This window comes from Anomalospiza imberbis, chromosome 1 (assembly GCF_031753505.1).
Source record: "Anomalospiza imberbis isolate Cuckoo-Finch-1a 21T00152 chromosome 1, ASM3175350v1, whole genome shotgun sequence".
Lineage (NCBI taxonomy): Eukaryota > Metazoa > Chordata > Aves > Passeriformes > Viduidae > Anomalospiza > Anomalospiza imberbis.
This window is the reverse complement of record NC_089681.1, coordinates 145,833,564-145,846,348: the sequence shown is the minus strand read 5'-3', so window position 1 is coordinate 145,846,348 and position 12,785 is coordinate 145,833,564. Positions and strand designations below refer to the sequence as shown.

Below are 12,785 nucleotides of genomic sequence, written 5' to 3'. Positions count from 1 at the left end.
GATGTTGGTTTTAGGTGATGCTAAGAATTAGAGGCTATATGAGTGAAGGGAGGCAATAAACACAAAAGAGGCAGCAGTCTTTGGAGAAGGATTTAATTTTATTACAGCTGCAAGGGCTCATAAATGCTGCCTGTTTGTGAGAGGGAGCAGAAATAGTTGCACAAATACACACTTTGCAAAACTAGAGGGATTTTTAAGAGCATAATGGGTTTTAGAAGAGGTTAAAGCATATGTTTCAATCCTTGATTTCTTTCAAACAATGTTTTTGAGCCTTTTCACTGATCTTGGCATGTTTCTTTTGCAGGAATGATTTTTAATGAAGAAGATCAGGAAGTGAGAGACTTGGGCTATCAGAAGCATGCTTTCAATATGCTTATTAGCAATCGACTGGGATACCACAGGGAGGTGCCTGATACCAGAGATGCAAAGTAGGTGCTGATTTTTGGAGAGAACATGGTATAGTTTCATGTGCTCAATGGCTTGTTACACCTGATGCAGTATTTAATATTATTGGTATTTCTGTCATACACTGTTCCACCTCCATATGTTGCTGAAGGTGGATTTTTCAGCTATTTAACAGGAATGCATGAGGTTAGGATTTCTATTCTTTGGTCTTTTCTGTCTTTTTTGACAGAATATTGTTTCTGGAGATGTAATTTTTTTTTGGTCAGCTGCTAAAGGTATATGATACATTGTGCCCTGCTCTGAATATTTTCTAATAAAGAATAGATATTTTTCTGTAATCTACCTGGTGCATATAGGGGAGGAACAACTTAGCTCTTTAACAACAATAAAAACTCCCAACACTGAAAAATAAATAAACTTGCATAAATTTTTCTAGTGGTTTCTCTGGTGTGGGTGAATATAATGAATTGTACTTGCTGATTGAGAATTGAGCTCACTCTAAGTAAATGAAAGCTTTTCTTGTATACTTCTGGGTTTTCATTTATAATTTCTTATTTTTATTGGATCTCACCATGCCTGGCACCTTCATATGGCATTAATCTGTGATACTTGGCCCTATTAGAAGTAAGGACAAGCTTTGAAAGTAAGAAGAAAGAATGATCTTTCCTTGGAGTGGGATTCATTTTGCAGGTTAAGTTGCTGCGATGACTACTTGTTAGTCAGCTGTCTCTGCTTTTATTATAATTAGCAGAGATCCAGTCAGTGGAGTTAATGAAGCATGCAGAGCTCTTCAGCTGACAAAACACACTTGACAGCCTTAGGGTGAGCTGAACACTATTTAGACTGCACTGACAGCAGTGACTAGACTTAAGTGTCTTAATCTACCCTCTGAATCCCAGTGTTGGTTGTGTAAATAGGTATTTAGCACCAGTGGAGGTTTTCTGGGATATCCAACTCTCTCTCCAGCAGCTGGCCAATAAAGCTGTGGTATTTTTGTGGGCCTCATGTCATATTTGAACTGTTTGAGCTGCCTGAGGGGTACTAGGCTGTGTTTTGACAGCTGAAACAAGCCCTCACTATCTTCTGTTCTCTCTCTTGAGCATCTCTAGTTCTTACTCCCACCTCAGTGTACGATACCCTGCTTCCTAACAAGCAGCAGTGTTAACTAGGAGTCTGTATTATGTGGAAACTAACTTACTATGCTGAGCCCTCCTATAGCTGTTACACGTCTGGGCTCATTATGTTCACATTAGGTGTTCCTCCTACACATTTAATGTTTGCTTGTTATTTGGGAAGCTTCAGCAGTGATGCAACTCTGTGGAAACCCCTCTGTAAATAGTGACAAAAACTCTGTTCCTGTTTGCAGATGCAGAGAGAAGTCCTACCCTGCTGATCTGCCCTCTGCCAGCGTTGTGATTTGTTTCTACAACGAGGCGCTCTCCGCCCTGCTCCGCACGGTGCACAGCGTCCTGGACCGCACCCCTGCCCACCTCCTGCACGAAATCATTCTGGTGGATGACAACAGTGAATTGGGTGAGAGACTCTTTAGGAATATTACACTACTGGGCCTTCCTGTCCTTTATTGACTGGTCCAAATAAATAGTGGAAGTCATGATGTAAAACCAGTTTGTACTGCAGCCCATCACCAGAGTGCCAGCCAGTAGAGATGTGTGGTGGCATCTCTAGAGATGTGTGGTGTCCTGAGATGCCCAAGGTGACATCCTCTTTGCCACTGGTGCCATTTTACTGATGAGCTTTCTATCATACAGGCTTTAACATTCAAAATCAGGTTTTGAAGCTAATAATCATAGAATTAAAGAATGTTAGGGGGCTGGAAGGGACCTTAAAGATCATCTAGTCCCACCTCCTGCTGCCATGGGCAGGGACACTTCCCACTAGACCAGGTTGCTCAAGGCCCTGTTCAGCCTGACCTTGAATGCTTCCAGGGATGGGGCATCCACAGCTTCCCTGGACAACCTGCTTCAGTGTCTCACAACCCTCACAGGAAAGAATTTCTTCTTAATATCTAACCTTAATTTTCCCTCTTTCAATCGCTACTCATTACTCCATATCCTGTCACTACAGTTCCTGGTGAGTCCCTCTCCAGCTTCCCTATAGGGTTTCTTCAGATACAGGAAGGTTGCAATGAGGTCTGCACACAACCTTCTGTTCTCCTGGCTGAACAGCCCCAGTTTTCCTCTGCCTTCACAGAGGCGGTGCTCCAGTCTTACCTCACCTCTTGCACACACTGATGACTGAGGGACACGAAGCAGTTTTTTATAGTTTGGGTTTTCTTAGCAGTTCCTGGCTTGGGCTGCTCAGGTGCTCAGAGCAGATGACAGAGAGGTCACTACTCGCCGTGAATGCATCTGAAAGGAGCTGGAGGCGCTCCCAGCTGCAGTCTGGCCGATGGATGGCTGTGGCACGATGGAACAGTGCCGTGTTTTGGACTCGCTCAGCATTTCGGCCCGGCCGCAGCGGGCGGGGGCCGGGGCTCAGCGTGGCTGGGCAGGCTCTGCGTGGCTCTCCAACAGCCTCTTGTGGCCACGCCGGGAGCGGCTCTCCTGGCTTTGGGAGCGGCTCTCCTGGCTTTGGGAGCGGCTCTCCTGGCTTTGGGAGCGGCTCTCCTGGCTTTGGGAGCGGCTCTCCTGGCTTTGGGAGCGGCTCTCCTGGCTTTGGGAGCGGCTCTCCTGGCTTTGGGAGCGCGGCTCTCCTGGCTTTGGGAGCAGCCTCTGCTGCAGCAGGCATGGGGGGGCCCTGGAGGGGTAGATTCTGCAGAGTTGCTTTGCTCCTGTTGAAGGATTGCTGCTTTTTCTCTCGACTGACAGACAAGGCAAAGACAGACACGCAATTCAAGCATGGCCCTTTCATGTTGGCCCTTCAGAAGCCAAATGCCTTTTGAGGAATGTGCTAGCATAGCAGTTCGTGCCAGCATGACTTTGCAGGTTCCCTGCTCACCTCTGTTCAAGTCCACAGGATTTTTGCATTTGAAAAATGCTTTTTAGATTGTATTTTTATTGAATACATATAATTATAGCTCCCTTGTTTGATTTCTGGTTTAAGGTCTCACTTGCTCTAAGAGACTGATTAGATATGTCTGGTGTAGAATGGCATTCTCTTGTTTTGCTGGAAGTTGATTTCTCTGAGGTCAGGTCAAATGTCGAGATACAAGAGAGAACAAAGATCAAACACTCTTCCTTGCTGATAAGAATGTGTAGTAATTAAAAGCTTGTTTTGTCTTATGTTTTGGGAACGCATGCCTTGCTATAAAGTGTCTTGTGTAGTTTGTTTTGTATTCAGAGCTTGCCTTACTTCAAAACTCAGTCTTTTGAATGTAAGGATGCATTTGATTGATTGGGTGAGGTAGTAATACTATCACTCTTCTGGTCTGTTGTTAAATTGAAGCAATTAGTGAATTTGAACCAAATTAGGTTCAAAACATTCAAGTAGCTGTTTTTGTCTTTCTGTCTTCAAATGAACTTGTTCTGAAGCCAAAGGCAGGAGGAGGTATTGTTTACACAGACTTACTGCTCTTGATGCTAATGATCCAATGTTTTTGCTGCTGCTTAATTTTAATGGATGGATTCCTACAGCAGAAGAAAGGTGGGGACTGGGGATGGTTTGGGAACTGAGGAAATGGATAAAAACTTTGGCTGTGCTGTGCATGTCATGAGCTCAGGCAGATTGCTTGATCTTTAGCCCCTTTGTTTTGTTTCTTAATTAAAGATTAAGTTTCCTTCCATTGCCTGCTTTCTGAAGTGGTGTTCTAGATGAAATTTTCTCTAGTTCTTCACCTGCAAATATGAGAACCGTGGTACACATCAGTGCTGTTGTGCAAACCTTGGCCCTTTGCACCTAGTTTTGCCTCAAAAACCTTCTAAGACTCAATCATCAAGAGTTTTACTAGCCAATCAGGCATTGCCATGGCTCAGCTGAGCTCACTGTTGTATGTTTTCTTTTCCATTCCCTGAAAACCAGGATTTCTTTTTCTGCTATAACCTCTTTCTCCTTCATTTAGCCTTAACCTGTTGTGAAAAAGCCTAAGGATGTGTTTTGAAGGCTGTTACTGGAGGCATTCTTCTGTGTAGGAGAGATTGAGGAACAGAAAAGGAGCCAGTTGTCTGTAACTCAGTACTTTAGAACAGTTTAAAATAATAACACTCCAGACTCCCGTCCTGGGGCCCATTTTGCCTTTGTTGCCTAGATATGGAAGAAGGTAATGCTTAAAGTAATTTTTGAAGACTGGCTGAAAGGGAGCAATTCTCTCTTTGAAGGAAAATTTCTCAAGCTGGATTGAAGCAATTGTTTGGGTTGTATCAGAAGGAGTCAGCCTTCCCACTGGACATGAAGGTGACACACAAAAACCCATCAACAGCAAAAATCTCCAAATGTGTTTGAGACACAAACCTGCCTATTAAGAATGATCTGTGATATGGGCACAGTTGCCAGCAGAATGCCATTTCTTGTGGGTCAAAACTCTACTGGCCCTTCCATTCTGCTGCTCAAGCCAATGTTGTGGACCTGGTTTAGCCCCTGGTGTGGATGTGACATCTTTTCCTTTTTTTTTTTTTCCCTATTCTTTTCAGAAGTTTGCAGATGTGAAACTCCTTCCTTGCTTATTTGCTTCATCTGCTGTAAGAGTTGAATTTGATAACTGAACTTTTCTGCTTTGTGCTGTCCCATTGTTTCTGCAGGTGTACACTGTTCTCCTCTTGCTATAATGAATCAGGTGAAGAATGATTCAAACAGAATTTTTTTTTTTAGGTTTGCAAATCTGCCCTGCTTGTTTGGGTATCTCATTTGGGTAGCACTTTTTCTAGATTATTTAATCAATTTTCCAGGAAATTTTCTCTGAAAACATCTTCCCTGTTGTCTCTGACATATGATGTCAGTATTCCAGACCAAGGGAAGGAATTCCTGCGACCCGAATGAATTCTGTCTGTATCTCCCCAGAGAGTTTCCTTAGTCCTAGAGTATTCTCTAGCATCATACTTGCTGTGTGTCACCTTCTCACTTCTGATCCACCATGTTTCCTTGCAGTGCAAAGGCTGAGATCTTAACATTTGGAATGGCATCTGGAAATCTTCTGCCTGAAAGTTCTCATTCCTCCTTAAGGTTACAGCTCTGACTTCCACATATATTCCCTTGGCATTTAATCTTGTTAACAACAACTTTAATGGTTGAGCTGACATTGATTAGAATAATGTTTATTTTGGCATAACCTCTGATAAAAGTCTGTCTGTCTCTCTATACTGAGGTTCTCTATGAAGTCTCAGTTGGGTTTTTGCTTTTCTTTCTCATTTTATATTCCTCTTTATTTCTCCATAAGCTTATTAACTTATGCTTTTCCATTACTTCAGTCTTTGTGTCCATCTTCTCTTTAGTAGTTTTGCTTTAATGTTAGAAACCACTGACCTTGGGTGAAAGAAGTATTGTTACTCTTAAAATTGCCTTTGATGTTAGCTAAGTTACAGTAGTGCCCACAGACTCCAGTGAACTCTGCACTTCTTCAAAAGCACAGGCTTGCCAACAGAATCTTTGATCCTTTTGGGTATTAGAAAAGCAACCAGCTGTGAGTGACTTGTACTTGGTATCTGTTGTTCTGTCAGCTAAGCAGGCACAGATAATACAAGGTGTCTTCCTGCTTCTTCTGAAAGGTGCCAGTATTTGTTTTCATGTATGGAATGCAGTAATTTAAATAATTTGCCTGCGTGAAATGTTCATTGTCGTGTCTGTTGTAAATGCCAGTCACCATGAGCAGAATTTGGAAATGTGTTTCTTTGAACAGCAATTTTTTTTGAATCTAGTAGTTGCAGTTAACTTGAGTAATGTACTAAAGGCATTGCAGGGGAAGTACAGGATGTGGCAGCACTGTCCTTATGATACTCTTGCTTTGAAGCTCTGTTGTGTCAGGTAATGTTTTGATCAAGATTTTGGCCATTTTTGAGTTAAATGTCTTGAGATTTTAAACAGAGCTTTCAGAATTTCTGTCCTGTTGTTGAATTTGTGTTTTCCCTTTTTCAGCTGACTTGAAAAAAGACTTGAGTGAATATGTTAAAACTCATCTTCCCAAAACCACAAAATTGGTAAGAAATGAGAAGAGGGAAGGCTTGATCAGAGGAAGGATGATTGGAGCCTCTCATGCCACAGGTACACTTGCTTTTTTCTCTTTTCCTTGCATACTTTGACAATGAGTTGATTGGGTGACTTCTCTTTTTGTAGCGCAGCTTTTCAGATGTTGGATGATTGACCTGTGGTTACTTTAGCCCCCTGAAGGGGGTCTCCATGTCATGCCACACTCTAAGCTCTACAACTTAACATTATCCCAAATCTTTCTTCCCCTGCACTATCTCAAATGATAACTGAAATTGGGATCCAAATTTGAGTGGTTTTTAAACCTTGAGACACTTTGAGTGTCTCAGCTGTTGATTATTTTCCCTTTTTTTTACCCCTGGAGACATTTGCTTTCAATAAAATGAGGTACTTTTTTAGAGTGGGTAAGTGAAATTGTGAAACAAAACCAGTATTGTGCCCTAAAAAAGTACCTCATTTTATTGAAAGTTATGAACACAAGTTATCATCATCCCAAATCTTCCCCTGCACTATATCTCAAACAATGACTGCAGTGTTAGTGAGACAATGTAGAGTTTTTCCTGTTCTTGCCCTGAAAGAATGTTGTTTCAGCAGCATCTCCATGTGGTCAAGATACTGTAGTTGCAAGAATATTTTTTTGCATGTTTTATGTGCAAACTTCTGCTCTAAAATGAAATCTGCTCCCTTTTAAGGTACAATAATCTGGTTTTTAATGCTCAAATTTAATAGCAATGTTTTTTGTGTAAGCTCTTCTGTTGCAGTGAGTGTTAATTGGGAAAACCAATATTTGGTGCTTTATAAACAGTCTTTACCAGAATGTGCTTTCAGTTAAATTCTCTGGCATCTGAGAAAGTGTGTGCTACTTTCTTAAATAATTTTGAGTGGCAGATAAGTCTCTTAATTGGTGTTTACTCATTAGCATTGTAATGGCATAATCCAGAGATAAGACTGTGCTTGCATTTTCCAAGCTGTGCTAAAATTCATTTCAGTTAGTGCAATTTTAAGTAATTTTATTGCTCTTCTGAACTGCAGGAGTTCCATCCCCATGCCCAGTCAAATACTGTCTGTGGGGTGACTTGTTATATTTGCATGCTCCAAAGTTGTTTTCTTTAAAGCTGTTTCCCATCTCTTCCACGATATTCTAGTGTTACATAAATTTTATGTTGTGTCATAAAGATAGATGCTGGTGCCTTTTTAGACCAAGTGAGCATGAGGGTGTGTCATAGAGCAAACTGTTCTTGCTGACTGGGGCAGGCAATCTCCACGTAAATTGTCGAGTATTGCTTTGTCTAATGCACGCGTGCCTGCACTGAAGGGCATGTTTGTGTTCCATGGCACCGTGGATCTTGGTGTTATGTGCTCTGCAGGGAAGGTGCTGGTGTTCCTGGACAGTCACTGTGAGGTGAATGAGATGTGGTTGCAGCCTCTGCTGACCCCCATCAGGGAGGATCCCAGGACCGTGGTGTGCCCCGTGATCGACATCATCAGCGCCGACACCCTCACCTACAGCTCCTCCCCCGTCGTGCGGGGGGGCTTTAACTGGGGCCTGCACTTCAAATGGGATCTCGTTCCCTTGGCAGAGCTGGAAGGACCCGAGGGAGCCACTGCTCCCATCAAGTAAGGCTCCTCGTCCGTGGTGAGAAGCTCTGTGTAACACAGGGATGATCAGGAGCACTTCCTAAGCAGTAAGGAGTGTCCTCTGGCTGGGCAGGGTTAGGAGCAGGTGCCTAACCTGTCAAATATCTGACTTGTTTATTTCACTTAGAAGAAGGGAATGGCAACCAAAACTATTTCACTTGAATTTCTTGCATTTAATTGTGAATTAGATATATCTGTTTTATTAGGTCAAGAAAGCACGCTTTTAGACTACACAATAGCAGCTTTTGCTGAAGACAAAATTCTGAGGGAGCTTATGGTAGTTTGTATTAAATCTGTCCAATAATTTCACTTTTGAGCTATGCATTGATGTTTGTTTCCAGTCTGTTGATGTGCTTGGCTTAATGATAATACTGTAGGACAATATTCCTACTAATACAAATTAGTATTAGCCTGCATTCCCACTAATACAAATGACATAATTTCTGTGATGAAGTGCTGAAGAATTACTAGATTGGGAAAATCTGTTTGTGGTAATAGGAATTTGTTTTTGAGGTCTTTTGACAGTTGTTTTGAAACAAAATTCTCAGTAAATTCTCTAGTAATTCTCAGTAATATTTTCTGGTTGCAAATATCAATCTCAGTACAGAATTCAGGTTTGTCAGGTGGAGGAGCTTACCCTCTTTTACAAAACAACTTTTTGGATAAGGTTTTCCAAGTGAATCAGAAATTGAGTGTGTTTTCATTTCTCTCTCATTCCCTTTTCTTGGACTGTAAATGAAGAGCATTTCTGCTGTCACAAACAGTTCCAGCACAGGTTCTCTGCTGTCATCTGACAGCTTTGCAGTTGGCCTTCCCATGTCTCCCCATCCCAAGATTTTGTCTGAGAAGCCAGGAAAATTATTAAGTTACTTAACAGTTTGACTGGCTTGTTTGGAAAGTGTCACTGTGGCAGTTTCTGAACCTGGAAGGAAAGGACAGACGGAAAAAATCTGAGTGGCGAATCAACATCAAATGTTAAAATTCTTACTCTGTTAAGAGCTAGTCTCACATTTAATTTGGTCAGTGGCTGAAGGTTAGCTGTTGCTGTGTTCAACACTGTTGTTGCATTCCTTCAGCTCACTTTTATGAAAAAGTCCTATGCTAAAAAGACAGAGAGCTTTATAGTTAAAGCAAGTGTAATAATCTCAAAAGATTACCTTTTCTGAGTATGAAAGTGATTTTTTCCTACCTAAAGGTCTCTGACTACTTTGAATAAGGAGCCTAGATTGCTATTTAACCTTGAAAAAGGCCTTCCATCCAACAGAAAGTATTGCATTTTAGAGACTTTCCACAATGAAGTATTTTGATGTCAGAGTGGGAAAATTGAGCGTAACCTTTCAACCCAGTTTTTAAGGTGACAGAAACTGTAGTAGAAATTTGTGTGAGAACAAGCAATGAAATCTTGGCCTAGGCTTGGTTTCATCACAGGGGATTATTTGCAAGGATGTGAAAAAGCCTTTTTCCAGCCCACTGGAATCCCAACTATCATATGATGTTTTTTATGTAGTGTTTTTACTCTACTTTTGTAGGTCATCCACATATTCCAGTGTTGTGATAGAGCAGGAATTCAATCTAGAGACTGAACAGTGAGGATAATATGCAGATTTTTACAGAATAGAACACATTCTAGTAACATACAGGCAAGGTGAAAAACTGGGAAATGCCAGAGAGACCATCTGTATAAATACACGAAGTGTAAATAACTTGCCAGTAAACTGATAATTGAGTCAATAATGAAACAAAGCTGCCTCTGGCATTTGGTGTTCCTCTTTCTCTGTCCTATCCCTTTTCCTCAAGTTTACCAGGTAAAGAAATATGATTTATAGATACTGGAACAATGGAAGATTACAAATATTACTTACAGATCTGCTTTTGCGAATGTTTTGAGACTAGAACTCATGTCTAAGTGATTGAAGGATTTAAATTGTGTTTTGTTGGTTTATCAATTTGGACTTTGGGACCAAAAGATTCAGCAAAAATTACTGCGAGGGGTTTTTTCCTCTGTCTAAAAGAAAATGAACTTCCTCCCATGTACCTTTTTAGGTCGCCCACCATGGCTGGGGGGCTATTTGCCATGGATCGTGACTACTTCAATGAGCTTGGGCAGTACGACAGTGGCATGGACATCTGGGGAGGAGAAAACCTGGAAATATCTTTTCGGGTAAAAAGAGAATTTACAGCTCTGTAGTTGAATGTTTCTGGCTTTTTCTTGCTTTGGTGGTGGAGCTTTTCATAATAGCTGTAAAGAAGCATAGGAAAAGAATTATGCAAGTTTTTGAAATTAGTTTATAGCAATGTCTAATGAATTTCACAAGTTGATTAGAGGTGTGTGGCTCACAGCAATATTGCAAAGATGTAAGCTTAGTATATTTCCTTAGTTCAGCTTCCTTTCTGAGGACCTGGAAATGTAAAGTTTTCTAGAACTAAATTGAGAGTTATGGAGAGGAGTCATCTTGGTTGGAAAAGTAATGAGAAAATCATAATCAGAAGATCTGAAAATGGAGCTGCATTGGGCTTCCTGTATTTTCTCTCATCTTCCCTGTCACTCCACTGAAAGAAAAACAACTTACTGTGCTTAATGTTGTGTTTATCTCTTTATTTTTGTAAAGGGCATTCATCAACAGGTTTGACAAGAGTCTGCCTGAAAATTATATGCTATCATGACAGATATGAAAAGGGGATTAAAAGGGGAAGTTAGCATAAAAAAACCAAACAAACCTAAAACCAGACACACAACCCCCGAAACTTTAGAGAATCTGTCACTTAGAGAAATCAAGGTTAGTGTTCAAAAATAAGAACTGGAATTTCATCCATTTGAGTGACTTTAAAGGAGTGTGTACTGAATAAATAAAATCTTTGAATTTTCAGTGTAAATGTAATTATTAGGTATCTGAGTAGAAGTGTGTGGAGTGTGAGGAGATTATTGTTGTTATCTTGTAATACACAGTTTCAGTAAAAAGGGCTTTGAAATATTGGAGCACATTCAGAGAATTTAGAGCTTCTGGAAGTCCACGTCTCTCTGGGGGAGGGTTGGAAAGCAGTTGAGTCTTTATCTTGTCTGGAAGGAGTTTTAAAAGTGACTTGATTATGAACTGTTAATGTGGGACAATTTTCTGGGCCTGGAGGACATATTAGTCCATCAAAGGCAGTGCTGGTAATCTGCTGGGAGATGAAGTTAAAAAAGCAATTATAAAAACATAAATGGAAGTAGAGTGTAAATAAAATGTAGATCCCTGGTACCACAGATAAAGACTCCTAAATGTAGCATCTGAATGGGAACAGTGTTTCGGAGTTCCCCTATCTTAACAGAAACAAATAGCTCTGTCCAATAAGTTTCCATACTTAGCTGAAAAGCTGTCTGGGTTCCCTTGATGACAAAGACTGGACTTTGTTATCTGTCACAGAATTGTGGACAATTTTCATGCAGGTAAATGAATTTAGGTAACTTAGTCTGCAGGATGAGTCCTAGCCCATATATCCCAGTATTTTCTGCTAGGTCGTTAGAGCAAAACAGCAAAATTTTCTGTTTGTCTCTTGAAAGCCATGATGTGTTTTGTAGAAAGTGTGGTCATATGAGAAAAATAATCTTTTGTAACACGGAGATCTAAAAATCTAATTGGTCAGATGACATGAAGGCCAACATTGCTGACACCTAATTCTGCATAACATATAACCCTCCCAAGGTATCCATCTCTTGAAGAAGGGGAGAAGTTACTGAGCAATCTGAACAGTGAGTGAGCAATCTGAACATGTTCTGGTTTTTTATGGACAGATCTGGATGTGTGGTGGCAGACTTCTGATCATCCCCTGCTCCAGGGTGGGACACATTTTCCGTAAAAGGCGTCCCTATGGCTCCCCCAGGGGACAGGACACTATGGCTCATAACTCACTGAGGCTGGCCCATGTGTGGATGGATGAATACAAGGTAAGAGACAGTTCTAGGTCATGAAATAAGGTTATTGAATGGTTATTGACTGGTTTGTTTGTCAAAGAACTGTGTCAGAGTGAGATCTGTTACGTCTCTGATGGGGTTTTCCTTCTGTAGTCTGAACTCCTAATGTTAGTTCTGATAGGAGTTCCTAAATTCTGTAGAATTGTCATTTGGCTTTTGAGTGCTTAAGTCTCCTCCTTGTTACTTTACTGCCTGCAGGAGATTGAGTTTTATGCCTTTTTAGTGAAGTAAAAGATGATGGATGAGCTTTTGTAAGCTCTGCATTGCTTTGTGTCCAAATCAGTGTTATGTGGCAGCCATGTACTGTGCCTTCAGGTAGTTTCCATGTTGGTGAGACAGCGATTTTTTTTTTTTGGCTGCTTGCTTTCTGTTTTAATTAGCAATCTGCTGCTTAGTCTGTCTTGCCCTGGAAGAGCAATCAGGATTAACTTCTGGATTCAAGGGCAAGTGTATTCCTTCCTTGTCTTCAGATCTTGATACTGATGCTGTTAAACATAGATCAGGTGTTTCTGAGACCCTCATCTGAGTTACTTAATGGCATTTTGCCCTCTGGGACCATAGGATTTGCTGTGTGCTCAGATCCTGTTCTCCCTACAATTTCTAGACAACATATATTTTATTAATGTTATATTCTTTAGAGGTTTATGTTTCATTCCCCATCCTTTACCTTGATCTTCAATTTGAGGAACTTGTTGGA

The 12,785-nt window shown here is 40.9% G+C and overlaps 1 protein-coding gene across 5 annotated transcripts in view; it reads left to right on the top strand.

The window, feature by feature from the left end:
* The window catches only part of GALNT11 (polypeptide N-acetylgalactosaminyltransferase 11), a 47,428-nt gene that overhangs the window by 19,771 nt on the left and 14,872 nt on the right, over positions 1-12,785 (top strand). For all 5 annotated transcript variants that reach the window (XM_068175143.1, XM_068175149.1, XM_068175159.1 and 2 more), the window contains 6 exons: positions 305-428; positions 1,772-1,938; positions 6,430-6,555; positions 7,866-8,115; positions 10,180-10,297; positions 11,909-12,061. In XM_068175143.1, coding sequence (XP_068031244.1) covers positions 305-428; positions 1,772-1,938; positions 6,430-6,555; positions 7,866-8,115; positions 10,180-10,297; positions 11,909-12,061 — 938 coding nt within the window. The remainder of the gene's footprint in view (positions 1-304; positions 429-1,771; positions 1,939-6,429; positions 6,556-7,865; positions 8,116-10,179; positions 10,298-11,908; positions 12,062-12,785) is intronic.